At 43.8% G+C, this 26,593-nt stretch overlaps 1 protein-coding gene and 1 pseudogene across 1 annotated transcript; one reads left to right on the forward strand and one right to left on the reverse strand.

Moving 5' to 3' along the window:
* Positions 1-15,354: 15,354 nt before the first annotated feature.
* On the reverse strand, positions 15,355-17,648 carry SLPI (secretory leukocyte peptidase inhibitor). The gene is given in 4 exon segments (NM_001098865.2): positions 15,355-15,541; positions 16,129-16,278; positions 16,749-16,907; positions 17,552-17,648. Coding segments are annotated over 4 exon segments (396 nt in total). The 5' UTR covers positions 17,634-17,648; the 3' UTR covers positions 15,355-15,536.
* A 7,697-nt stretch (positions 17,649-25,345) lies between these two features.
* Positions 25,346-25,834, forward strand: LOC783797 (small ribosomal subunit protein uS15-like; annotated as a pseudogene).
* The last annotated feature ends 759 nt before the right edge of the window (positions 25,835-26,593 follow it).

The raw sequence follows: 26,593 nt of genomic DNA on the forward strand, positions 1-26,593 counted from the left end.
TTTTGTTTTTTTTTTCCCCAGATTATTTAGTGGATACTATAGTGGGCTGTCAGATCCCCTTGGGATGAAGACACTCATTCTCTCTGTTGCTGGGGTGTTGCTGACGCTCACAGATGAGTCCCTCCCTGGGAATTTCCCTGGGCCATAATGAGCTGTTTCATCCCAAGTTACACCCCATTCCCAGGGATAATCTGTATCCACTGACTGGTTGATGTTGGGGTACAAAGGCCTAGCTCCACAGTTTGATTCGGGGCACCTCTGAAGGACCCTCCCCCCAAACCCACTGAGAGCTCTCCAGGAGATTGGCCGAGCCTTTGCTGCCATGCATCACAATTCCTCTTCTCCCCGGCCCTGCTTCTCTCTTACTTCTCACAGATTCTGCTTCTCGGTATACTCCCAGGAAACCTCTCGCACATAAGCATCTGCCCCTGAGACCGTTTTCCAGGAAACCTGACCTAAGGAAGATTAGGCAAAATGATCATTGTGACATTCTGGAAAAGGCAAAACTATGGAGACAGTAAAAAGATCAGTGGTTGCCAGAGATTGGGAAAGGGGAGATAAATAGGTGACCACAGAGGATTTTTAGGGCACGGAGAATCCTCTGTATGATATTATAATGACTGATATATGTCCTTATGCTGCTGCTGCTGCTAAGTCACTTCAGTTGTGTCTGACCCTGTGCAACCCCATAGACGGCAGCCCACCAGGCTCCCCCATCCCTGGGATTCTCCAGGCAAGAACACTGGAGTGGGTTGCCATTTCCTTCTCCAATGCATGAAAGTGAAAAGTGAAAGTGAAGTCGCTCAGTTGTGTCCGACTCCTAGCGACCCCATGGACTACAGCCTACCAAGCTCCTCTGTCCATGGGATTTTCCAGGCAAGAGTACTGGAGTGGGGTGCCATCGCCTTCTCATTTGTGCAAACCCATAGACTGTGTAACACCAAGAGAGAGGCTTACTGTAAATGATGGACTTTGGGTGATTGTGACGTGTTGATGTAGGTTCACTGATCGTAACCGCTCTGATGAGGGATGTTGATAATAAGGGAGGCTATATATGTGTATAGGGGCATGGAGTATATGGGAAATCTCTGTATCTTCTTTTTAATATTTACTTGTTTATTTTTCACTGCACTGGGTCTTTGTTGCTGCCCGAAGCCTTTCTCTAGTTGCAGCGAGCGGGTGCTACCTCCAACTATGGCTTCTCTTGTCGTGGATCAGGAGCTCTAGGCACTCAGACTGCAGGAGCTGTGGTGCATGGCCTTAGTCGCCGCACAGCATGTGAGATCTTCCAGATCAGGGATCAAACCAGTGTCCCCTGAATTACAAGGCCGACTCCTAGCCACCGGATCACCAGGTAAACCTGGTACCTTCTTAATTTTGCTATGAACCTGAAAGTACTATAAAAATGTTAAGTCTTAAAAAAAAAATAATTAGGGAAGCAAAAGGAATTTCCAGACACAAATATTTTTAAATTCATTGATGAGAGTTTCATTTTTAAAAAGTGATCATTGTCAAAAAACTGGAGAAGTACCACTGCTTCTTCAGTATGTGTGTAACCCAGGAGTTTATTTCCTTTCAAGGCTTGGCCTCTTCCCTCTGCTGCAAGATGATACATGGGCTGGACTGTATTTTCCTGAGCCTGACGTCCTCAGTCTGGAATAACCCTCGCTGGAGTTAAGGGAAGGATACAGCAGGATGATCTGGTGAGGTCTTTAGCATTCCATGTTTCCCAAAACTATCCAGAATGGGCACTGACCCAACACAGTTTACCTGCTGTCAATTACAGATAATCTTTATTTGTGCGCATGTCCAGTGAATACTGGGTGGATGAGATGACAGGCTGAAGGATAAACATTTGTCATATTGTGTAGTCTAAATCTACACAAAGAGAAATATTTTCCTAAACCTGCCTGTAATTTGCAAAGCCATCCTCCCCACCAAGCATTGACCTTATTTCACAAAGCAGCCCTTCTGTTCCTTTGGAACTGAGACTCTTCGCAATCTATGGGGAATAAGAAACAGTTTATAGAGAAGACAAGCCAAGGCTTTCACAGGACCACATGCCCAGGCTTCTTGTCTGAGGTCTCAGGCAGGTCTCTTGCCTCCTCCCCACCCTTCATCTGGAAGGAAGGTGTGACTTGCTTTGTTTCCAGCGCATTTTTTCCCTTGACTGTGATTACACTGTGTATTTCATGTCCTCTTTTCTGGTCTATGTTACAAAACAATTTCCCAATGTCATACAACTTCATCAATATCTTGACCTTCATCAGAGTGGAGCCACATCTGTCAGCTCTTGGGTACACCATGCACTTGGCTTGGAAAGTCCACTCAGGAAATAATTATAGAGCTGACCTCAGTTAATGACCACATTGTTGTCCTCTTCAGGGCTTTGTGATGATTTCTGTAACTCCACTGGAAAAACCAGTTGTGTCCAGTTCTTGGTTTCTATTAAAGATTATGTGTATGTGTAAATCCTTCTGCATGAGTCATGTTTTCTTTAATTCCGATTTCTCTGAGGTCAGATACCTAGAGGTGGAACATACCAAGTCAAAGTGTTTGGATATTTTTTAAGGCTTTCAACACCAATCATCCCTACTCTCTGTTTTCCCTAAGGCCCTCAAGAAACTCAAATGAGGCAGAGGATACAAGTGAGGGTGTTAAGAATTTTACCATGTGGGCACTTCCCTGGTGGTCCAGTGATTGAGACTCCGTGTTTCCCCTGCAGGGAGTGCTGGTTTGATACTTGGTCAGAGAACTAAGATTCCACATGCCTTGCAGTATGGCCGAAATAAATAATAATGTAAAGACCTGTGAACCTATATACGGGTACTCTCCAGTTAAAAAAAAAAAGAATTTACAGGGTGCCTGGCCTATAATCAGCCCGCAGGAAGTGCTCTTCTCTTTTGAAAAAGAATCACAGCACACATATAGACAGACACACAAGTGTGCCCGTAAACATGCAGATGTAATCCAATGCATCCAGCCTCTGAGTACTGACGCTTTCTCCTAAATAAAATATAAGCTCTCCTGGGCAGCTGCAAACAGGTATGCCAGGCTTCTCAAACTTGAATGTGTGTAAGAACCATAAAACACATATTTTGATTTAATAAATCTAGGATGGGGCCAGAGATGCTATACTTCTCCAGCTCCCAAATAAGCACACTGCTGGTCTGTGGACCACACTTTGAGTCACAAGCAGGCACGTCACAAAGACACACAGGCTTGTAGAAACACACGCAGGCACATCTGAAAACCTTCATGAATTTCATGGGCACATGAATTTGTGATTTCTCAAAGATCACTAGGTAATAGGAGATGGATCTCTAGGGGCATGGACCCATGCTTCATGGGAAAATTTGATCTGTTAGCATCTGCCCAGAACCTAAGAAAAGCTATGATCTGGGAGTGTGAGGGTAGTGCTTATGGGGTGGAACAGAAGAGGACAGGACAGGGCAGCCTGGACATTCTCTCTCTGAAATGAGTGCTGCTCCCATGAAATGGGGCTTGGGGTCCTCAACTGTCCAATCTAGACCTTTCGGGTACCCGGAAGCCTTCACTTCCCCAGGACCATGCCTCTAAATAGCAGCAACCTCCCTCATCTGCCCCCAGCTTCCTAGAGGCCCCAGGGTCAGAAAAGCAGGGAGCAATCGGCGAACCTGTGGTTCACCTTTTCCTTTTCCTAACAGTATCTTTTGTTAAACAGAATTTTAAATGTTATTGTAGTCAAACTTACCAATCTCTTTATGATTACTATTTTTGTGTCTTCTTTAAAGAATCTTTCTCTATACTGAGGTCATGAAAATATTATCCTGTGTCACATTCTAAAAGTTTTACAGTTTTGCCTGTTATATTGTCTACTTGGAACTGTTTGCATGCTATGAAAGGTTGTGATCAAGTTTCTCTTCTTTTTCCTTCTTTTCTGAAAATATGCATAGAGAGGTGGCCATTTGCCCCAATGCCATTTATTGAAAGCAGTCTCTTTTCCCTACTGGTTTGCCAGTCAACCTGTGACATAAATCAAATTCCTGCATGTGAAGGGGACTGTTTGGGGGCTCTTTATTCTAATTGGTTTGTGTGAGCTTCGAATTTATTGCTTCTCAGCTCCAAATCTATCCTTGATTGCTGGCTTGTAATACGGGAACATTCTCCCTTGTTAGCCAACATGAGGGCTTCCCTGGTAACTCAGCTGGTTACCAGAATCCACCTGCAATGCAGGAGACCCTGGTTTGATTCCTGGGCCAGGAAGATCCCCTGGAGAAGGGATAGGCTACCCACTCCAGTATTCTTGGGCTTCCCTGGTGGCTCAGCAGTAAAGAAACTGCCTGCAATTCAATCCCTGGGTTGGGAAGATCCCCTGGAGGAGGGCATGGCAACCAACTCCAGTATTCTGGCCTGGAAAATCCCCATGGACAGAGGAGCCTGGTGGGCTACAGTCTATGGGGTCGCAGAGAGTTGGACACGACTGAGCAGCTAAGCACAGCACAGCTGACGTGATGTTAATCTTTATCAGTAGTGGGCGCAGGACAGACACAGGAGGGAGGAGAAAGGGGCTCCTTTTCTTGATTCTCATGTGCATTCCTTTTTCTTGCTCTGACACCACTACCCTGGTGTGTGATGCCCACCAGTGGAGCTCACCCAGCAGGTATGTTCAGTGGAGCCCCGCCTAGCCAGCTCCCAGAAGAGTTCCCAGGACAATCCAGCAGGCTGCTGCTTCCTGGTTGAGGTTTCCCGGTTAGTTCAATAGCACCCCCAGCAGGCAGCTGCCCGGAGCATCCCTCCCGCTCCCCCAGCCGGCCTCTGCCCTCGGACTGTGGACCAGCTCTGGTTTGGGAAAACTCAGCCGACCAACTTCTCTGCCAACCAACGGACTGCCACCACATCCTCTCTGATAAGTCTGAATCTTAACCTTGGAGAGGATTCACTCTCCAGCAAGTTTGTTCTTTCCTTGACTACTTACTCTCCCTCAGTCCTAGAGCTTTCTTTTTTGCCTTTTTAGTTATAAGTTTCATATTAAACCTGCCTGGCTCACATTGCTGAGTTTTTTTTTCTGTTGTATACTATTGGTCTGTGAGTCTATCCTTTGCCAATATCACAATATTTTATTTACTTCAATTTATGCTAAATTGTAATAATTTGTAGAATAAGTTTTACTGCTTTCTTCCTTTTTTTATGGCCACACTGCATGGCATGTGGGATCTTTGTTCCCCGAACAGGGATCAAACTGGGGTCCTCTGCTTTGGAAGGCAAATTCTTAACCACTGGACCACCAGAGATGTCCCTGTCCTGTTCTTATATTCTTCATTTAGGTTTTTGCTATTCTTGTCTCTTTGCTTTTCCAAATACATTTCTTCAATAGCTTCTGCAAGATACACACACATGTAAACAAACAAAGCAACAATAACCTATGGGAATTTTTATCCATGATGGTACTGAATCTATAAATATATCAGGGGAAAGTACATCTTTATTATATTCAGTTCAGTTCAGTTCAGTCGCTCAGTCGTATCCGACTCTTTGCGACCCCATGAATCGCAGCACGCCAGGCCTCCCTGTCCATCACCAACTCCCAGAGTTTACTCAAACTCATGTCCATCGAGTCAGTGATACCATCCAGCCATCTCATCCTCTCTCGTCCCCTTCTCCTCCTGCCCCCAATCCCTCCCAGCATCAGGGTCTTTTCCAATGAGTCAACTCTTTGCATGAGGTGGCCAAAGTATTGGAGTTTCAGCTTCAGCATCATTCCTTCCAAAAAACACCCAGGGCTGATCTCCTTTAGAATGGACTGGTTGGATCTCCTTGCAGTCCAAGGGACTCTCAAGAGTCTTCTCCAACACCACAGTTCAAAAGCATCAATTCTTTGGTGCTCAGCTTTCTTCACAGTGCAACTCTCACATCCATACATGACCAGTGGAAAAACCATAGCCTTGACTAGACAGACCTTTGTTGGCAAAGTAATGTCTCTGCTTTTCAATATGCTATCTAGGTTGGTCATAACTTTCCTTCCAAGGAGTAAGCGTCTTTTAATTTCATGGCTGCAATCACCATCTGCAGTGATTTTGGAGCCCCCCCAAAATAAAGTCTGACACTGTTTCCCCATCTGTTTCCCATGAAGTGATGGGACCGGATGCCATAATCTTAGTTTTCTGAATGTTGAGCTTTAGGCCAACTTTTTCACTCTCCTCTTTCACTTTTGTCAAGAGGCTCTTTAGTTCCTCTTCACTTTCTACCATAAGGGTGGTGTCATCTGCATATCTGAGGTTATTGATATTTCTCCCAGCAATCTTGATTCCAGCTTGTGCTTCCTCCAGCCCAGAGTTTCTCATGATGTACTCTGCATATAAGTTAAATAACCAGGGTGACAATATACAGCCTTGACGTACTCCTTTTCCTATTTGGGACCAGTCTGTTGTTCCATGTCCAGTTCTAACTGTTGCTTCCTGACCTGCATATAGGTTTCTCAAGAGGCAGGTCAGGTGGTCTGGTAGTCTCATCTCTTTCAGAATTTTCCAGTTTATTGTGATCCACACAGTTAAAGGCTTTGGCATAATCCTTAAGGTTTACAATTTATGAATATGGTATCTCTTTCTTTCTCTTTAGGTATTCTTTAATTTCTCTTGAAAAATGTAATAGTTTTCTCCATAAAGATTTTGTACATCTTTTCTTAATCTTAGTTGATTTTTGATGTGACTGTAAAAAGTTCATCTTTAATTGTTTCTGGGATATAGAAATATAATTAGTTGTTTACTGCTGAGTGCTGATCTGCCAGAATCAGAGACCAACATCCATGCCCAGTACAGAACCATTCCCTGGGGTGATGGGCCAGCTACCTGGTGGAAGGTTGATTACATCAGGTCACTTGCATCATGGAAGGGACATCAGGGAATAGCACTCTGGATATGAATTTGCATGCCCTGTATGCAATGTTCCCCTGTATGCAAAACTACCAGACATGTACTTACAGAATGCCTAATCCACCTTGCCTCACAATAATGCTCTGATCAAAGAACTCACTTCACAGCAAAAGGACTATGGCAATGGGCCCGTGCTCATGGAATTCAGCATCATTCTAAAACAACTGACTTTTTAGAACACTGAAACCGCCTTTTGAAGACTCAGCTGGAGTGCCAGCCAGATGACAATACCTTGCAGGCCCGGGGCAAGGTTCTCTCGAAGGCTGTCCATGCTCTCAATCAGTGTCTGATATATCTTGCTGTTTCTTCCATAATTAGGATTCATGGGTTCAGAAATCAAGAGGTAGAGATGGAGGGGCACCTCCCACTATGACCACTAGGGGGCCACTAGCAAACCTTACCTTTTCGACCCCTTGCCTTTGTGTACTCTTGGCTGGAGGTGTTGGTTCTGGAGGGAGGAATGTTTCCACTAGGTGACACAGCAGTGATCCCATCGAACTGAAAAAAGCAAAAATAAACATGGGACCTAATTAAAATTAAAAGCTTCTGCACAACAAAGGAAACTGTAAGCAAGGTGAAAAGACAGCCTTCAGAATGGGAGAAAATAATAGCAAATGAAGCAACTGACAAAGAACTAATCTCAAAAATATACAAGCAACTCCTACAGCTCAATTCCAGAAAAATAAACAACCCAATCAAAAAATGGGCCAAAGAACTAAACAGACATTTCTCCAAAGAAGACATACAGATGGCTAACAAACACATGAAAAGATGCTCAACATCACTCATTATCAGAGAAATGCAAATCAAAACCACAATGAGGTACCATTTCACGCCAGTCAGAATGGCTGCTATCCAAAAGTCTACAAGCAATAAATGCTGGAGAGGGTGTGGCGAAAAGGGAACCCTCTTACACTGTTGGTGGGAATGCAAACTAGTACAGCCACTATGGAGAACAGTGTGGAGATTCCTTAAAAAACTGAAAATAGAACTGCCTTATGACCCAGCAATCCCACTACTGGGCATACACACCGAGGAAACCAGAATTGAGAGAGACACGTGTACCTGTATTCATCACAGCACTGTTTATAATAGCCAGGACATGGAAGCAACCTAGATGTCCATCAGCAGATGAATGGATAAGAAAGCTGTGGTACATATACACAATGGGGTATTCAGTTCAGTTCAGTTCAGTCACTCAGTCGTGTCCGACTCTTTGCGACCCCATGAATTGCAGCACACCAGGCCTCCCTGTCCATCACCAACTCCCAGAGTTCACTCAGACCCACGTCCATCGAGTCAGTGATGCCATCCAGCCATCTCATCCTCTCTCGTCCCCTTCTCCTCCTGCCCCCAATCCCTCCCAGCATCAGAGTCTTTTCCAATGAGTCAACTCTCCGCATGAGGTGGCCAAAGTACTGGAGTTTCAGCTTTAGCATCATTTCCTCCAAAGAAATCCCAGGGCTGATCTCCTTCAGAATGGACTGGTTGGATCTCCTCAGCCATTAAAAAGAATACATTTGAATCAGTTCTAATGAGGTGGATGAAACTGGAGCCTATTATACAGAGTGAAGTAAGCCAGAAAGAAAAACACCAATACAGTACACTAATGCATATATATGGAATTTAGAAAGATGGTAACGATAACCCTGTATGCGAGACAGCAAAAGAGACACAGATGTATAGAACAGTCTTTTGGACTCTGTAGGAGAGGGAGAGGATGGGATGATTTGGGAGAATGGGATTGAAACATGTATAATATCATATGTGAAACGAATCGCCAGTCCAGGTTCAATGCATGATACAGGAACCTTGGGGCTGGTGCACTGGGATGACCCAGAGGGATGGTATGGGGAGGGAGGTGGGAGGGGGGTTCAAGATGGGGAACACGTGTACACCGTGGCGGATTCATGTTGATGTATGGCAAAACCAATACAATATTGTAAAGTAATTAGCCTCCAATTAAAATAAATAAATTTACATTAAAAAAATAAAGTTTCATTTTATACTGGAAAAAAATAAAATAAAACTACCATCCAGGTGCAGCCAAAATAAATAAATAAAATAGGACTTCCCTGGTGGTGCAGTGGTTAAGAATCCTCCTGCCGGTGTAGAGGATACAGATTTGATTCCTGGTCTGGGAGGATTCCACGTGCTGCAGAGCAACTGAGCCCATGTACTGCAACTACTGAGTCCACGCTCCAGAGCGTGTGAGATGCAGCTACCGGAGCCCCTGGCCCAGTGCCTGTGCTCCGCATTAAGAGAAGCCAGCGCAATGAGAAGCCCATGTACCACAATGAAGAGTAGCCCCAGCTCGCTGCAACCAGGGAAAGGCCTGACAGCAATGAAGACCCAGTGCAACCAAAAATTTTTAAAATAATAATAAATAAAATAAAACTACCATCTGACTACTTTGGGTTCCTCATGTCTCTAAAACAACAGGTAAAGAAGAGGGTTATGGTGTTGGCTGGAGTGGTTAATCATGACTATCAGGGAAAATTGGACTACTGCTCCATATTGAAGGTGTGGAAGCATATGTCTGGAATACAGGAGATCCCATAGAGACTTGGTAATATTATATATTTCACTCTGCAATTAAGTCATTGATTTATGAAAACAAAGGGCTACAGAAGGACAGTGGAAGAAAGTAACTGTAAATACCAGCTCCAACGATGTGAACAGTTACAGATGTGAGGCCTGTAATAGTCTTGACATTTCCTCATTTTGCTATGAACCCATGTGTGCGTATTTTCTATATTTTCTTTTTTTTTTTTGTCTCTTTTTACCTTATCATGTAACATAAGATGACTTGATGGTAGTATTTATGTATTGTTAATTTTAACATCAGAGTGTTTAAGTTACTGGATATGAAGGAGGAAAGTAAATATCACTCAAGGGCTTTACTTCCTCTTCTGCGAATGGAGTTAATGTGTTTTGGGTTCTATACAGGATAATTGTACCCTGTCTGGCAGGATTATGACCCTGTCATTATTTTACTTGAAGATTAAGTATGGTTTAAGGAGATCTGTATGGATGCTCAGTCGACTTGTAATGGTTAATTTTATGTGTCGACTTGACTGGCCATGAATGCACAGGTTAAGTATTATTTCTAGGTGTGTCTGTGGGGTTGTATCCAGATGAGACTGGCATTTGCATCTGTGCACTCAGTAAAGTGAATTGCTCTCCTCAGTGTGTGTGGGGCCTCATCCAAACTTTTGAGGGCCCAGTAGGACAAAAGGTGAAGGGAGGAGGAATTTATACCTTTTTCCTGCCTCTCTGCATGAGATGGGAGAAGGCAATGGCACCCCACTCCAGTACTCGTGCCTGGAAAATCCCATGGATGGAGGAGCCTGGTGGGCTGCAGTCCATGGGGTCCCTAGGAGTCGGACACGACTGAGTGACTTCACTTCCACTTTTCACTTTCATGCGCTGGAGAAGGAAATGCATGGGGAGCATGGACAGGGGAGCCTGGTGGGCTGCCGTCTATGGGGTCGCACAGAGTCGGACACGACTGAGGTGACTTAGCAGCAGCAGCAGCTGCATGAGATGGGACATCTCACTTCTTTGTCTCCTGCCCTTGGAGTAAAATTTACACCATCAGCTCTTAGGTCTTCAGACCTAAACTGCATTATATCACTGATTTTCTTGGGTCTTCATTTTACAGATGGCAGATTATGGGACTTAGCCTCCAAAACTGCATGAGCTAACTTGTCATAACAATAAATAAATACACACACACATATTGCTATGAAAAAAAAATATATATATATCTCCTACTGGTCCTACCTGTTCTATTTCTCTTAGGGTAGAACCCTAATGTTGTTTAGCTGTGCAGTCATGTCCAACTCTTTTGTGACCCCGTGAACTGTAACCTTCCAGGTTCTTTTCTCCAGGTGGATTCTTTACCACTGAGCCACCTGGGAAGCTAGAAGCCTAATACTCTATGTTAAAAATTACTATTAAACTCCGTGAAAGTTGTCAGTGTGAACTTAAAAACAAAAATTGGTACTGATGAATCTACTTGCAGGACAGCAATGGAGACACAGGCATAAAACAACAGACTTGTGGACACATCGAGGGAAAGAGAAGGAGGGAGGATTTGAGAAAGTAACGTTGAAATCTATACATTCAGTTCAATTCAGTCGCTCAGTCGTGTCCGACTCTTTGCGACCCCATGAACTGCAGCATGCCAGGCCTCCCTGTCCATCACCAACTCCCGGAGTCCACCCAAACCCATGTCCATTGAGTCGGTGATGCCATCCAACCATCTCATCCTCTGTTGTCCCCTTCTCCTCCTGCCCTCAATCTTTCCCAGCATCAGGGTCTTTTCCAGTGAGTTGGTTCTTTGCATCAGGTGGCCAAAGTATTGGAGTTTCAGCTTCAACATCAGTCCTTCCAGTGAACACCCAGGACTGATCTCGTTTAGAATGGACCGGTTGGATCTCCTTGCAGTCCAAGGGACTCTCAAGAGTCTTCTCCAACACCACAGTTCAAAAGCATCAGTTCTTCAGCCCTCAGCTTTCTTCACAGTCCAACTCTCGAATCCATACATGACTACTGGAAAAACCATAGTCTTGACTAGACAAGCCTTTGTTGACAAAGTAATGTCTCTGCTTTTTAATATGCTGTCTAGGTTGTTCAAAACTTTCCTTCCAAGGAGTAAGTGTCTTTTACTTTCATGGCTGCAGTGTCTTTTAATTTCACCACCTGCAGTGATTTTGGAGCCCCCCAAAATAAAGTCAGTCACTGTTTCCACTGTTTCCCCATCTATTTGCCATGAAGTGATGGGACGGAATGCCTATACATTACGAACTATGCCTATACATAACTAATATGTACATATTACTAGCTATGCCTATACATAACTAACCTGTACATTACTGTGTGTAAAATAGATAGCCAGTGGGAATTTGCTGTATGAGGCAGGGAACTCAAACATGGTGGTCTGTGACAACCTAGAGGGGTGGGATGTGGTGGGAGGTGGGAGGGAAGTTCACAAGGGAGGGGTAATAATATTTTGGTATGTGGTATGACTATCCTCCATTCTTGTACTTTTTAAAAATGTTCTTGGCTCTTCTGCAACCTTTATACTAATATATGAACTGTAGGATAACTTTGCCAAGTTGTTTTTAAAGATCGTATTGGGGTTTTTATTGCAGTTTTATTGAATTTGTAAATGCATTTTTAAAGAGTTGCAATCTTTACCTGATTGAGTCTTTCCAAACACAAACATTAATTCTCCATTTATTCAGTTCTTATTTTAGATCTTCAAATAAAATTCTTTTTTTTTCTTTTAATCCATGATGTTCTGACATAATTTGTAGATTTGTTCCTAGGATTATTGTAGAGTTTGCTTCTTGGGATTATTTATGTCTACTTTTATTATTTCTGACTGCTTTTGGGTAATGTGGAGAAATGCCATAGAATTTTGTATAAACTTTATACCCCACAATTCCAATGAAATTAAACTTCATCCATTATATTGAAAGTCTTAAATTGTTATGTAGGAAATGATACTGTCTGCCAATAATAACAATAAGCTTCTCTCATCCTTACACATTTTATTCCTTTATCTCATTGCATATTTTTGTATATCTCATACACTGTTGAAAAATAGTGGTGACTCATTCTATTTACGACTTTAATGACAATACCTCTGAAAATTCAACTTAATGTAGGTTTTGCTACAAAGTTTTGTTTTTTTCCTTTTTTTGAATTAATTTCTATCCTTTCATTTCCTTTTTTTTCTTTTTTTTTAATATTTTGACTGTGCCATGCAGCATGTGGGATCTTAGTTACTCGACCAGGGATTGAGCCTATGCCCCTTGCACTGGAAGCTCAGAGTCTTAACCACTGGACCGCCAAGGGGAATCCCCATTTCCATTCCTAATTTTATTGAAGAATTCACATTTCAGTTTTAGGAGAGCTGTTTAAAACTTACTGAATTTTGTTGAGCGTTTTGTTTAAGCTGTTTCCATCTTTGTTCAGAGCAGACAAAATTGGCACATAATTATTTTTTCTTCTACAGGTCAGAGTATTTGGTTGTAGTATCAAATTTTTACTAACCTCAGCAAATTTGTCATTTATAACTACATAACAAATTGTCCCAAAACAGCATCTTAAAACCATTAACATCATCTCACAGTCTGAGAATTAAGGTTTATTTAAATCCTCATGTGTCTTCTTGAAAGCAATTGATAGAAGTCATGAATATATGCTGACATGGTTGAAATAAAGAAATCTTCATAGATAGCCAAGGAAAGTATGTGTAACCCTTCCCTAAAAGGTCATATAATTAAGGTACATCCATCCATTTTGTAAACCATAAATAATTAGTCTGTTTTTTAAACTATAAAAATCACATTTCTCAGATCATATTATCAAAAGAACAAGAAAGTCTGAATTCTTTTCATTCGTATTTTGATCAAGGATTATACAGTGGATTTTTGGAAGGCTTTATTTAGACTTTGTGTGAACTTATTATATGTTAAGTAATAAAACTGACTGGTTATGTGTAAGTGATGAAGTGTTATCCCACCACCAACATTAACATAAACCAGCATTGTCATCTCCCACCTTGTTTAATGTTGCGGATAACTGATGATAACAATAAAGCATTTGGTAACAGAAAAAAAACATCCAGGAACAGCTTGGCCGGATGGTTCTGATCTGGGGTCTCTCACAGGTTATAATCAAGATGTTTGCTGGGACAAGACTAGACGGAGACTGAAAAATCCACTTCCAAGTCGCCCACGTGGTGGTGGACCTTGGTTCCACAGAGGCTGTTGACCAGAGACATTAGTTCTACTGGGGCCACTCCACAGATGGCTGAATGTCCTCATGGCGTGCCAGCTGAGTTTTTGCCTGAGTAGATGACTGAGGAGAGCACAGCCTCCCAAAATGGAAACTAATCTCTTTTAATGATCTAATCTCATAAGGACAAAATGATCTATCACTCTGCAATGGTTTATTGGTCACACAGACCAACTGTGCAAAAATGTGGGAGGGGACGACATTAGGGTGTGAATACTAAGAGGTGAGGATCATTGGAAGTCAACTTGGAGGGTGGCTAAAATGAATAAAATGAAATATATGAAATTAACATGAAATGAATGACTCATAGAATATGAACTCAGTGGCTCTTCTCCTTTCCCCTCATCTCTGAAATGGTGAATTTAATACATGCAATTGTTGCTCTTAGCATATTGGTTCAAATAGTATGGACTATTTTCTTCGACCTGTGACATTTTTCAGGAGAGGATTGAATTACAATTTCGTCTTTTTAAAAAAATCATTATCTAATTAAGTTCTCTGTTTACTTTAGAATCCATAGAGCACAGAAAACTATGGAGCAAATTTCCCTACTTGGCCCTAGCTCTAGGAATTCCAGCTCTTATTACTTTCCGCTCCACTGAGTTGAAAACAGTATCACCCTCCTGTGTTTCTGGCCAAGAACATATCCTCCATGTGACCTACCGTGACAATATTCCTAATATTGGGAAAGGCAGTCTCAAGCATACATCCCCCACTGCAGAAGGGGTCTTCGGCCTGAAATATGATACTTGCTTACCAAGAGATAGAGAGTCCAACACAGCCTGTGCCAGACTTACTCCATGTGTAGAAATATCTTCCCGTTTCAACCTCAACACATGCTCCTTCATTTTATGTGAGTGTGTGTGCCCTTGGGCACCTGGTCAACCCCACAGCTGTATCTGTCCTCAGCAAGGAAAGAACGGAGTGGAGTCCCTTTACCATTACATGAGAGGAGTGCATGTAGGTAAATTGCCCAGCGTCAGCTGCCAGGAAAGACTCCCTGGCCATGAGAGATCAAAGCCCACTGTGGATGTGTCTTATGGGGTTGAAGCACTGTTTCACCCAATGCTTGATTATGTTTTTGCTTTCCTTGGAGATTCTGATACCAATATATTGGGTTGGCAAAAAAATTTGGGTTTTGTCTTGCAGGATGTTATGGAAAGACACGAACAAAATGTTTTGGTCAACCCAATACAATGGACAGACAGAAGTGTTTGGAGTCCTCCCACAGGACTGATAATCACTTCATGTCGTTCTGCTCAACACTTACTTTAAGACAGAAGAAGCCGTGTCTTGGGAGAGAGAAGAAATGAAAGGGGCTCAAGATCACCGCAGAAGGCAAGTATCCACCATTTTTTGAGAGCCTGCAGTGGCCCCGTAACATTGCTATTCATTTTGCATTGCACATATCAATGCTCCATACACTGATTTTTATCACCACTTTGTAAGTTAAGAGATTAAGATGTTAGAGATAAAGTTGTTTGTCCCAAATCACAGAGCTGAGTCTTTTCAGAACTATGATGTGAACTATGATGTGAACTATGATGTGAGGGAAGCCTCTTATCCAGATATTTCCTCATCACTACCCACCCACCTCATCCTCCCCAATGTATCACAGAAGCAGTATGTACAGAGAGAAACATGCTCATTTATTTATTGATAAGTCAACAGACATTTGTTGGCTTCTTCTGCAAAGAAGATATTGGTGTTAGAACCAAGTCTTCGCCAAGGAGTGATCCAAGACTGGGCGTAGAAATGGAACTCCCACACCACACAGAGTAGGAATCCAGAGACTCTCCCAAACGGCAGGAATCAGGCTGGGAGAGAAAATGAGATCAGGGCTTCAATATTGGAAGCACCCGAGTCATCTTCACATTCTCTCCCCCCGCCCAAGAAATCCCTTGAGATAGAGAAAATAGCAAGGTGCTGATAGAGTTGAAGGAGTCTTGGTATCAGGAGGCTGAGTACAAGCCTCTATTTTTACTAGAAAACTCTATAAATCAGAGCCTTGAGCTGGATTATCCTCAAAATCCACTGGTCCCTTGGGCTTTGACCCTAAACAACATCCTGGAAATAACCTTAATAACACATACTGAACAGTACTTTTGACAATGCACTTTCAAGTTAATTATATCCATTTTACATATAAGGAAGCTGAGACTGAGAGTTACTTGCCCAGGACCCTTACTCAGAAGGGCTGGGATAGAATCAAAGCCATGAGCCATCCTATGGAAATTCTTGCCCTGAAGCCTGGGAGAGAGGGCTCTTGAAGACCACAGAGTCTGGCAGAAACTCTGCTTGGGGTTGGGATCAGGAGTCCCCTGTTCATATGCTGGGAACTTCAGAGGGCTGAGACAGAGAGAGTTGGAGGGAGGGAGGTCAGCCTGCCCCAGCCCCTCCTTACCTTTCATAGGGGAAAGGCAGACTTTCCCACACACAGCATTGCAGCACTTTAATGTACCTACGCACTGGTCGTCTGTCTCACAGTGATTGAGGGGTTTAAGCATCAGACATCGGCCATGGACCAATGGACACGTCCCAGGCTTCTTCTTAACTGGAGAGAGTAGAGTCATGGGTTAGAAGGCTTAGGCCTTCCACATCACCGCCCCCTACTTCTGGACCCCAGCCCCTGCCCTAGCCTGAGCAGAGAAAATCCCGTGTCCATGACCTCCACCTCCTTCCCGAGGCCAGGAAGTACCCCCTGAACATAGGATCTGTTTCTCCTCTGACATCAAACCCTCAGTCAACACAGGAGGCCAGTTGTCCAGTGCTGAGTGGTGGGGTGGCTGCCCACTGCCTGGCTATCTGAATGACCAGATGACTATTACCTGCAAAACTGACCTTTTAGCAGACTGGCTGCTTTACCAGCCAAGTGGGTAACTTCCTGTCTGGGGCTGGATGATTTCCTGACAAACTTGGCTCAACACTTCTTGGCGAAGAGGTGGCCAGGCAGGACCCATCCCCGTCTCCCCAAGGCTGTGTCCTTCGTTCCACTCCTCCCCACCAGCTCTTCCACCTTCTCACCTGGGTTTGTGACGTTGACAGGGTCCAGACATTCAGTTCCGCAAGTGTCGAGGCAACATTTCTTCTTGTGTGGACACTGCCAGTCACTTCTGCACTTGGGTTTCTCATCTCCAAGGCACTGGGTAGTTTTTCTAGGAGGGCAGGCCCCAGCTTTCAAAGCTTTTGAAGAGAAGTTCAAGAATTTGGAGGGGGCTGGGTGTTGAGTAGGCCATCACAGCTCCTGGACAAAGCACCGCTCTCCAGCAGTGACCCTCGCCCAGCTGACTGTCCACAAAGTCCGAAGGGAAGTCCCCGTCTGGACAAGCTTGATGAAATCACACACATGGTCAGGAGAGAGGCATAGGGCTCCCAGCCAAGGTTTCTGGCCTCAGACAAAAGCAAAGGCTACACACAGGGAGTAAGCAAGGCTGAGGGTAATGGAGATGGAAGGAACTAAACAGAGATAAATGGAACTGACAGGGCAGGAGGAGAGCTAGAGCCTGAGGCAGGAAAACAGATTAATGCAAAGAATCAGCAAGAGTCAGACTGATGCCTGGAGAACCAGAGACTAGGAAACAAGGCAGGGAGAGAGAGGAACAAGAACAGCAATGGAGTGAGACCTGGGCTGACAGATGGCAGAGTAAAAGAAGAGTTTTCAGATGCTCAGAAGCCCTCACAGAGACCCTGGAGCCCAGGTGGACATGAACACACTCCCAGGGACATCTCCTGAAGCTAAGCTCAGAGTTCACAGTCTAGAGAAGGGTACATTCCCACACCACCTCTGACGTTGCAGCCAAGATGGTACCAAGGTATCTCCAACTCACCATTTTCAGCACCTTCCACAGCCCAAAGTGCCAGGCTTCCCAGGGCAAGAAGCATGAAGGGGAAGAGGCCACTGAGCTTCATGGTGAGGGCAGGGGTGATGCTGATGGCCAGACCTCCCAATTTATACCTTCACTAGTGGGTGTGGCCTCACCAGCATTTCTTTGGCCCCTCCCAGCTTCCATGGCATAAACAGGAAGGCAGAGACCAGGAAGCTTGATACTAGAGAGACAGTGGCTCATTCCTGTCCCGGGCAAGATGGCAAGGCCACTGAAATAACTGCCAGGGAAAAAATAGAGGAGAGGCGGGCCTGGGAGATGTCGGCAGGCTTATGAGGAAACTATCTCAGGTGTCCATCTGAACCCTGAACATTGTGGGGGCCCACGTCCCTTAGCCTTGTTAGTGGAGATGGGGTTAAAATAAAAGGTCAACTGCAAAGATGCTATTTAGTCCTGGATTCTTAGGTAAGATGTTGGGAAATGCACCGCTAGTTCTCCCACTCTTGGACTCCCAGGGAATTGTGAAACTCTCTACTGATTGCTCAGTGCAATTTCTTTCTCAAATTTCAGATAACATTGAGTCAAGCTGGGATCTGGGAACTGGGACCCGTTTCTAAGTGCTTGCACCTGGACTAACGGCTCCTAGAGCAACAGAATACAACGTATCTATAAGGGACTAAAAATAACTACCCACATGCGCAGTTGGGGCAAATTATGAACAATAAGATACAAAAAGCCCAAAAACCCAACTGCCACTTCTGAGATGTGAAATGGAGCAATAACAGGGTACTACACATGCACTCTGCACACAGCACCGCCAAGGAGGTGGGCAGACCACTCAAGCCACCCCTCCAGCCCCCTGGACTCATCCCCAACCTCACTCCACACAAAGGACCGGCTCACCAGCCCCCCAAGCAAGTGAGCAAGAAAAACTGTTACTTGTTTTCGCTCTCTGGTGTCCCAATAAAGACTTGCCTGAATTAAGAAATCTTATCAGACCTCTTCTGGATTTCCATCGATTAAAAGATTCCAAGAAGCCAGGTGGGTCACAACAAATTCTTCAGCTAACAGATATTGATCTCTGCGCCCCTCCCCCCGCCCCAGTATTTATACCCTTATGTCTCCAGTGCCTATTCCATGTCTGGACATGGAAGGTGCTCATAAATAGTTGTCACATAAAAGATACAGAAGAGCTCTGCCTTCAACAAAGCTCTTTGGAGCTCAGTTTTCCTGACTGAAATGGGACAATTCTAACAAATCAGGCTTCTCACAGAGTTGTGAGGTTATGGGTGCGGAAGGACTCTGAAAAGAATAAATGAATTGTTTCCCTTATGATTGAACAGAAGTGAATCTGAGCTAAAGGGGCAGAGCAGCTCACCAGTCACTATAATCAACATTTAGTTATAGTGTGTAATTTGAGATGTTAGAGGAATGCTTCCTACCCCTACAAATTTCATGCCATAACAAAAAATGGGCTTTTCTCTAGTTGCAGCAAGCGCGTGCTACTGTCTGTGGTGGATGGGCTTCTCTTGCAGTGACTTCTCTTGTTGTGGAGCACCAGCTCTGGGGTGCACGGCCTTCAGTGGCTGAGGTACGTGGGCTCAGGAGTTTCGGCTGCTGGGCTCTAGAGCACAGGCTCAGTAGCTCTGGTGCATGGGCTTAATTGCTCCATTGCATGTGGGATTTTCCCAGATCAGGGAAAATCCCTGATCATTGACATCATCTAACCCATCAGACATCAGATATCATTGAACCCATGTCTCCTGCATTGGTAGGTAGATTCTTTAGCACTGAGCCATCAGGGAAGTCCTGAATAGATGACTTCTAATTATCAAAGGAGTGATCATTCTCTCTAGAACCCAAGCCAAATTTGTCTCACTGCAAAATCCAAACTCTCGCCCCATTATCATGCAACTTCTTGATGCTTGGAAGTTCCAATTCACTCTTCAAAGTAGAGGTTTATGGAAATTCAAATAGACACAAGAGTCTTGCATTGCCAAGCTCCACATGAACTAATTTGTAAAATATCCTCCAACTAGACAGGCAGTTGATTCCTGTATGCAGAAGTCACTCAGTGATTTAAATTTGGGGGGACTTCCCTGGTGGTCCAGTGGTTAAGAATCCATCTTCCAATGCAGGGGATGAAGACCCAGTGCAGTTTAAAGAAAAATGGTGGGAAAAGAAAAAAAGAAAATAAAAATGCCCCAGAGAGCTACTATGTGGGGGCTTTCACTCCTAGCTAGCACACTCAGGAGGGCAAGTGAGAGACAGAATGTCTGACTTCCATCAGTGGGTAATACCACAGTCGGGTCAAACAGCCTGGCTTAGGTTCAGGACTCTGGTTCTCACTTATACCACCCTGGGGACGATTTGATTCTTCTTACTCCGGGGTAAGAATGACAGAATTGGCCAGACTTCCCACTCTCTGTTTCTTCCTATTTTCCTCAATGTCACACTCAAGAGAGTATCTGCCGTTTTCTAAATATTTGCCTCATAAAGTGTGAAAGAGAGGAACTTCCCTGGTGGTCCAGGGGTTAAGAAAATGAGCTGCTACTTCGATGGGCGAGGGTTCAATTCCTTATGAATTACGACTCATAAGCTGCACAGCATGGCCAAAAAGAAAGAGTGAAAGAGGAAATGCTCCAGCTAGAGTTCTCTATCTGTGATTGATTATAAAAAGCCAACTCCGTTCTCGTCAGAAGAGTTCTGTGATCGATTAGCAACGCCTGCATGGACATTATATAAGGATTACGGCATTGTCTGATTATTTCTGTCCTTTATATGTGTGGTTCTAAGTTTTTAAATTATGCACTGTTGGGAATTCCCTGGTGGTTTGGTGGTTAGGACTCCGTGCTCTTGCTGCAGGGACTGAGGGTTGATTACAGCTTGCGGAAATAAGATTCTGGAAACCATACAGAATGGCATATGTGTGTATATATATATATCATGGACTGTTAAGATTAAAAGGGATTCAAAGGTCAGGTCAGCAAGCTGTAGCCTAGAGACTAAATCCAGACAACTGTTTATTTTTCTAAATGACTTTTTGTTGGAACACAGACACACATTCATCTATGTATTGTCTGAGGATACTTTCTCACTACAGTGGGAGGGTTGTCTAGTTGTGGCAGAGACTCAAATTCGTCTTTAGACAAAGCTAATATTTACTCTCAGTCCTTCATAGAATATGTTTGCTGCCTCCTGATCCAGACCCAACCTCCCACTGGGAGCAGGAGACTGAGGCCCTCAAGAGAAGGTACAAACCTGGAGCTGCATAATGAGTGAATTACACGACACCAGATTGAGCGTTTCTAAAACTGGTTACTCCCATACTGATCCCCAGAACCTATTTGGTAATGAGAATGGGTGGACACTCGTCCTTCCAAGCCTGACCTCAACCCAAGATTGATTCACTGAGCCTACCTCTCACACCCTCTATAGTCTTCTATAAATACTATAGACTCATTCATTCATTCAGTTCATTCACACAAAAATCATTTAATGAATTCTTACTGCGTGCCAGGCTCTCAGCTGCAATCAAGAAGATACACACAGTCGATACCATGTGGTTGCTAAGAACTTAAACTTCACATTATAAATCAATTATACTTCAATAAAATAAATATTTTAAAGTATAAATCAACTATACTTCAATAGAATAAATAAATTAAAAAATTATAGATCAACTATACTTCAATAAAATATAAATTTTTTAAAAAAGAACCTTGGGACTTCCTTGGTAGCCTAGTGGTAAAGACGCCACTCTTCCACTGCAGGGGGCACAGGTTCAAGCCCTGGTTGGGGAACTAAGATCTGACATGCCACAGATCAAAAAAAATTAAGTTAAAAAAAAAGAACCTAAGCTTAAGGTCTGAGATATCTAGTTTGGAAGAAAATCATTGACCCTCTCTGAGGCTGTTTCCTCAGCTCTAAGATGGGAGTGTTGGTTTCTCCTGTCGTGTGATTGTGGTAAGGAATATTTGACAAGCACTCAGCACAGAGTCCAGTCCCCTCAGCGTGGTGGACATTTTTCCTATGACGTTCAGGTACACTGGATGTGAGGTCCTTGGGTCCTTCAGTCTTGGGTCCTTCTTGCTCAGCCCCATTAAATGCCTGACTGAGCCTTTGAAACAGAGTTGTTCTTGGGCGTGTGTGCAGGTGGGGGGTGCCCTCTATCTATGTAAACAATTTGCTTTTTAAATATATTACAAAATTCACAGGCCCGTGTGAGGTATCATGGTTTATCCACGAAGGTTTGAAATAATTGTAGAGAGGGAATTCCTTGGTGGCCCAGTGGTTAAGACTCCATGCTTCCAATGCAAGAGGTGTAGGCTTGATCCCTGGTCAGGGAACTAAGATCCCACAAGCCATACAGTATGGCTTAAATAAATAAATAAAAATACTTAACAAAACAAAACAGAGGTTTCTTGAAGGAGAAGGATGAAATTTAGAAACATAAGCCTGAAATTTAGAAACTCTGCCTGACGTTCCAACCTGCTGTCCTGCAGAATTCGGGTGCAAGAATGCAACATTCTTACCCAAATTTTCAGCCTGTCCTATGAATTTCATACTTACCAAAAGCTAGGAATGCAAGAGCCAATATTAAAAACAAAGATACTGTCTTTTGTTTTCTCTCACTCTTTAATCCTCTTGCTGTTTATCCATCTATCTATGTATCTATCATCTAGGTATCATGTATGTATATGTGTATGAAAGTGAGTGTCAGTCGCTCAGTTGTGTCAGACCCTGCGACCCCATGGACTGTAGCCCCCCAGGCTCCTCTGTCCATGAAATTCTCCAGGCAAGAATACTGAAATGGGTAGCCATTTCCTTTTCCAGGGGATCTTCCTGATCCAGGGATAGAACTCAGGTCTCCTGTATTGCAGGCGAACTCTTTACTGCCTGAGCCACCATATAAATATAGATACCCGGTGGCTCAGATGGTAAAGAATCTACCTGCTATGTGGGAGACCTGGGTTTGATCCCTGAGTTTGGAAGATCGCCCGCAGGAGGGCATGACAACCCACCCCAGTATTCTTGCCTGGAGAATCCCCATGGACAGAGGAGCCTGGCACGATACAGTCCAAGGGGTCCCAAAGAGTCGGGCACGACTGAGCGACTAAGCACATCTCAGCGCATAGGCATAGATACAGATATATAGATATATAGGTATCATATAGAAAGGTTCTCTTTCTCTCGAGAACCTTAATCAATATACCTTTCCATCCTCTGCAGTTCCCAATACCATTTATTTACTTATTGCCCATGAGGCTGTATCATCCACTACGCCAGCCCTCAATACGAGTGTCCAGTGACTGTCTCAAAGGTTGTTCCTTTTTGATCACAAATGCAGCTAGCAGGAAGGTGGTCTGGCAGCTGGTGGCTACTGTCCATGCTGAATAGTGGGATGGGACCCAGAGCACTCATGGGACTCTGCACTCTCCCTGTTGAGTATCCCCATGCCTATGGGAAGCAAAGTCAAATGACAAGTTAAAAATATCAAGGTAATTCCCTGGTGGTCCAGTGGTTAGGATTCCGTGCTTTCCCTGCTGGGACCCAGGGTTCAAACCCTGATCGGAGAACTACTATCTTGTGGAGCGCATAGTGTGGCCAAAAAAAAAAAAACCCCAAACCTTAACAGATTGCAAAAGAAGGGGAAGAAGTTTGCTTGGGTTTTTGTTTTTTAGTATCTTTAACAGCACTTTTTTCCTGACTTTTTTTTTTTTTTTTTTGCCACATGGCACGTGGGATCTTAGTTCCTTGACCAGGGATCGAATATCACCCCTCAGTACTGGAAGCTCAGAGTCTTAACTCCTGAACCACCAGGGAAGTCTTACTTTTTTCCTGGTTTTGAAGAGAGGCCCCCACACTTCCACTTTGCCTGGAGCCCTCTAACACTGCGTGTCCTTGGTCAGGACACTGCAGCTCTGTGAGCCTCAGCCTCCCCAGCTGTATAATGAGAAGGTTGAACTAGGAGGTGAAGGACTTGTCTAGAATTAATGTTGCCATGACCCTACATCCAGGCACAGACTGAGGACACAGGTGGTGGGCTCTCCTGTTCTCGGAGGCACCCTTGGCCATGCTCACAGGCTGGCCTCTTAAGACCTAGGGTAGGAAGATGGGCCAGGAGGGACCAGTGGCTATTCCTTCTTAAGACTGTGAGACTCACGGCCATGCCTGTCTGACTGTCTCTCCCTTTCTCTCTCAAACACCATCTGCCCTGCCATTCACTGGTGTTGGGGGAGAGGAGAGCAGCGGGTCTCTGACATCCTTTATGTTAGATGCTCTTCTCTGTCCCTCAGTTTACCTACCTCTTTGCCAATTGATTTGTTTGTCTCCACACTACACTATGTCTTCCCTGGTGGCTCAGCTGGTAAAGAATCTCCCTGCAATTTGGGAGTCCTGGGTTCAATCCCTGGGTTGGGAAGATCCCCTGAAGAAGGGAATGGCTACTCACTCCACTATTCTTGCCTGGAGAATTCCATGGATAGAGCCTGGCAGGCTATAGTCCTTGGGGTCACAAAGAATCGGACATGACTGAGCGACTAACACACACTACACTATGGTTTCTTTGAGAGAGAAAAACGTGTCATTAAAAGATCACAGACTTTGGAATTACATGGACCTGGTTTCAAATCCTGACTCTCCCACTTAATAAATGTCCCTTTGCATAATTATAGTTAATCAGGACTGAGCATTTGCTATGTTCCAGGCTCAGTGCTGAGCCCATTGCATGATTTATCACTTTTAAACATCATGACAATATGTGAAGTAGGTGTAACAATCATCCAATTTTCTAAATAGGCTCAGAGTCCGCCTTGAATACAAGGTACAGAAAGAGGGAGTACTCTGGGCGCAGCTGATCGGGCAATGCCTGACCCGATGCTGCTTGCCCAGATCTGAAAGCACCCAAGTGGCACCCTGAGTCCAAAGCTGGGGTCAGCGGCGAGAACCCCTGTGAGGATCACCTCTATAGCTTGTGCAATTCGTGTGCCCAGTGTACAGACGGTAAATGAGCCCCAGAGAGAAATATCAATTAGCAGGAGCTTTGTTTGATGCCATCTTTTAAAAAGCATAGGGAAATCCCTGGCAGTCCAGTGGTTAGTACTCAGTGCTTTTTAAAGCTGTGGCCCAGGTTCAATTCAGAACTAAAGTGCTAAGACCCTGCAATCCATGAATGTGGCCAAAAAAAAAAAAAGGAAATAATATATATATTTTAATTTTGATGGAGTCAGTTTTACCCATCTCTCCCTCTATGGATTGTACTGTTTATGTCATATTCTCCTTACACAATCCCTTCCATTTTCTTTAAATCTTTTTATGAATTTTATCTTCCACATTTAAGTTATTAATTCATTTGGAATTTATTTTTCATGGAAAGTTTGAAGTAGGGATCTTGTTTCCGTTTTTTCCTAATATGGAATGCATATCATTGATCCCCTATTAATTTATAAACTACATCTATTTTGTCCCAAGTTTTCATATATAGATGTATTTCTGGGCTCTAGTTTTACTCAATTTGTCTATTATCAAATCTGTCTTCCTTAATGCTCTTTTAAAAAAATATATATATATATATATTTTTTGGCTGTGCCAGGTCTTACTTGCGGCATGCAGCATCTTTGATCTTCCTTGAGGGATGTAGGTTCTTTTTAGTTGTAGCACATGTGATCTAGTTCCCAGACCAGAGACCCAACCCAGGCCCCTGCATTGGGAGTGCCAAGTTTTAGCCACTGGGCCACAGGAAAGTCCCTGGTGCTCTGTTAATGAACATCTGTGTTTTAAAAATCTTGGTGCTTTGCCTTTTGCTACCACACCGCCGCCATCATGGGTCGCATGCACACTCCGGGGAAGGGCCTGTCCCAGTCGGTTCTGCCGTTCCCACCTGGCTGAAGCTCACTTCTGACGACGTGAAGGAGCAGATCTACAAACTGGCCAAGAAGGGCCTGACTCCCTCACAGATCGGTGTGATCCTGAGAGACTCTCATGGTGTTGCACAAGTACGTTTTGTGACAGGCAACAAAATCTTGAGAATTCTTAAGTCCAAAGGACTTGCTCCTGATCTCCCTGAGGATCTCTATCATTTAATTAAGAAAGCTGTCGCTGTTCAGAAGCATCTTGAGAGGAACAGAAAGGATAAAGATGCTAAATTCAGTCTGATTCTGATTGAGAGCCGTATTCACCGGTTGGCTCGATACTACAAGACCAAACGAGTCCTACCCCCTAATTGGAAATACGAGTCATCCACAGCCTCTGCCCTGGTTGCATAAATTTGTGTATTGTACTAAAGCAATTTTATTTTGAGTTTTTTGGTATGTAAAAAGATGCTTAGTCGTGTTATTGACTCTGCATTGAACTTCCAGTATTTTCTCATGAATACTTAAGTGGGCAGTGCCTTAGGATTTCTCTCAGAATTCAGTATATCTGTTAGCCTTCATATCCTTTTCCCCCCCCCCGCTTATTTTTTGTCAATTCCTTGGCTACAGCAGTAGTTGATATTGAATCAAGTGTGCAAGTGAGTGAAAGTGGCTTAGTCGTGTTTTACTCTGGCAACTCCAGGCCAGAATACTGGAGTGGGCAGCCTTTCCCTTCTCCAGAAGATCTTCCCAACCCAGGGATTGAACCCAGGTCCAGATAGATAGAGGGAACCGGGGTTCGATCCCTGGGTTGGGAAGGTTCTCTGAGAAGGGAATGGCAATCCACTCCAGTATTCTTGCCTGGAGAATTCCATGGACAGAGAAGCCTGGTGGTCTACAGTTCGTGAGGTTGCAAAGAGTCGGACACAACTGAGGGACTAACACACACGGTGATAGAGGGAATCCCGGCCTTTTACCGTCTTTAAGGGTGCCGCTTTTAGAGTTTCATCATTGAGTAAAATACTTGCTGTAAGTATTTGTAAATAATCTTTATCAGGTGAAGAATGTTCACTTTGGTTGCTAGTATACTGTGTGTTTTTTTTTTATCATTAATGATCATAGAAAAATATGGAATAATTTTTATGAATCAATTTAAAGATTCATTTGGACTTTTTTCTGTAAACTTTTAATT

This window comes from Bos taurus, chromosome 13 (assembly GCF_002263795.3).
Source record: "Bos taurus isolate L1 Dominette 01449 registration number 42190680 breed Hereford chromosome 13, ARS-UCD2.0, whole genome shotgun sequence".
NCBI lineage: Eukaryota > Metazoa > Chordata > Mammalia > Artiodactyla > Bovidae > Bos > Bos taurus.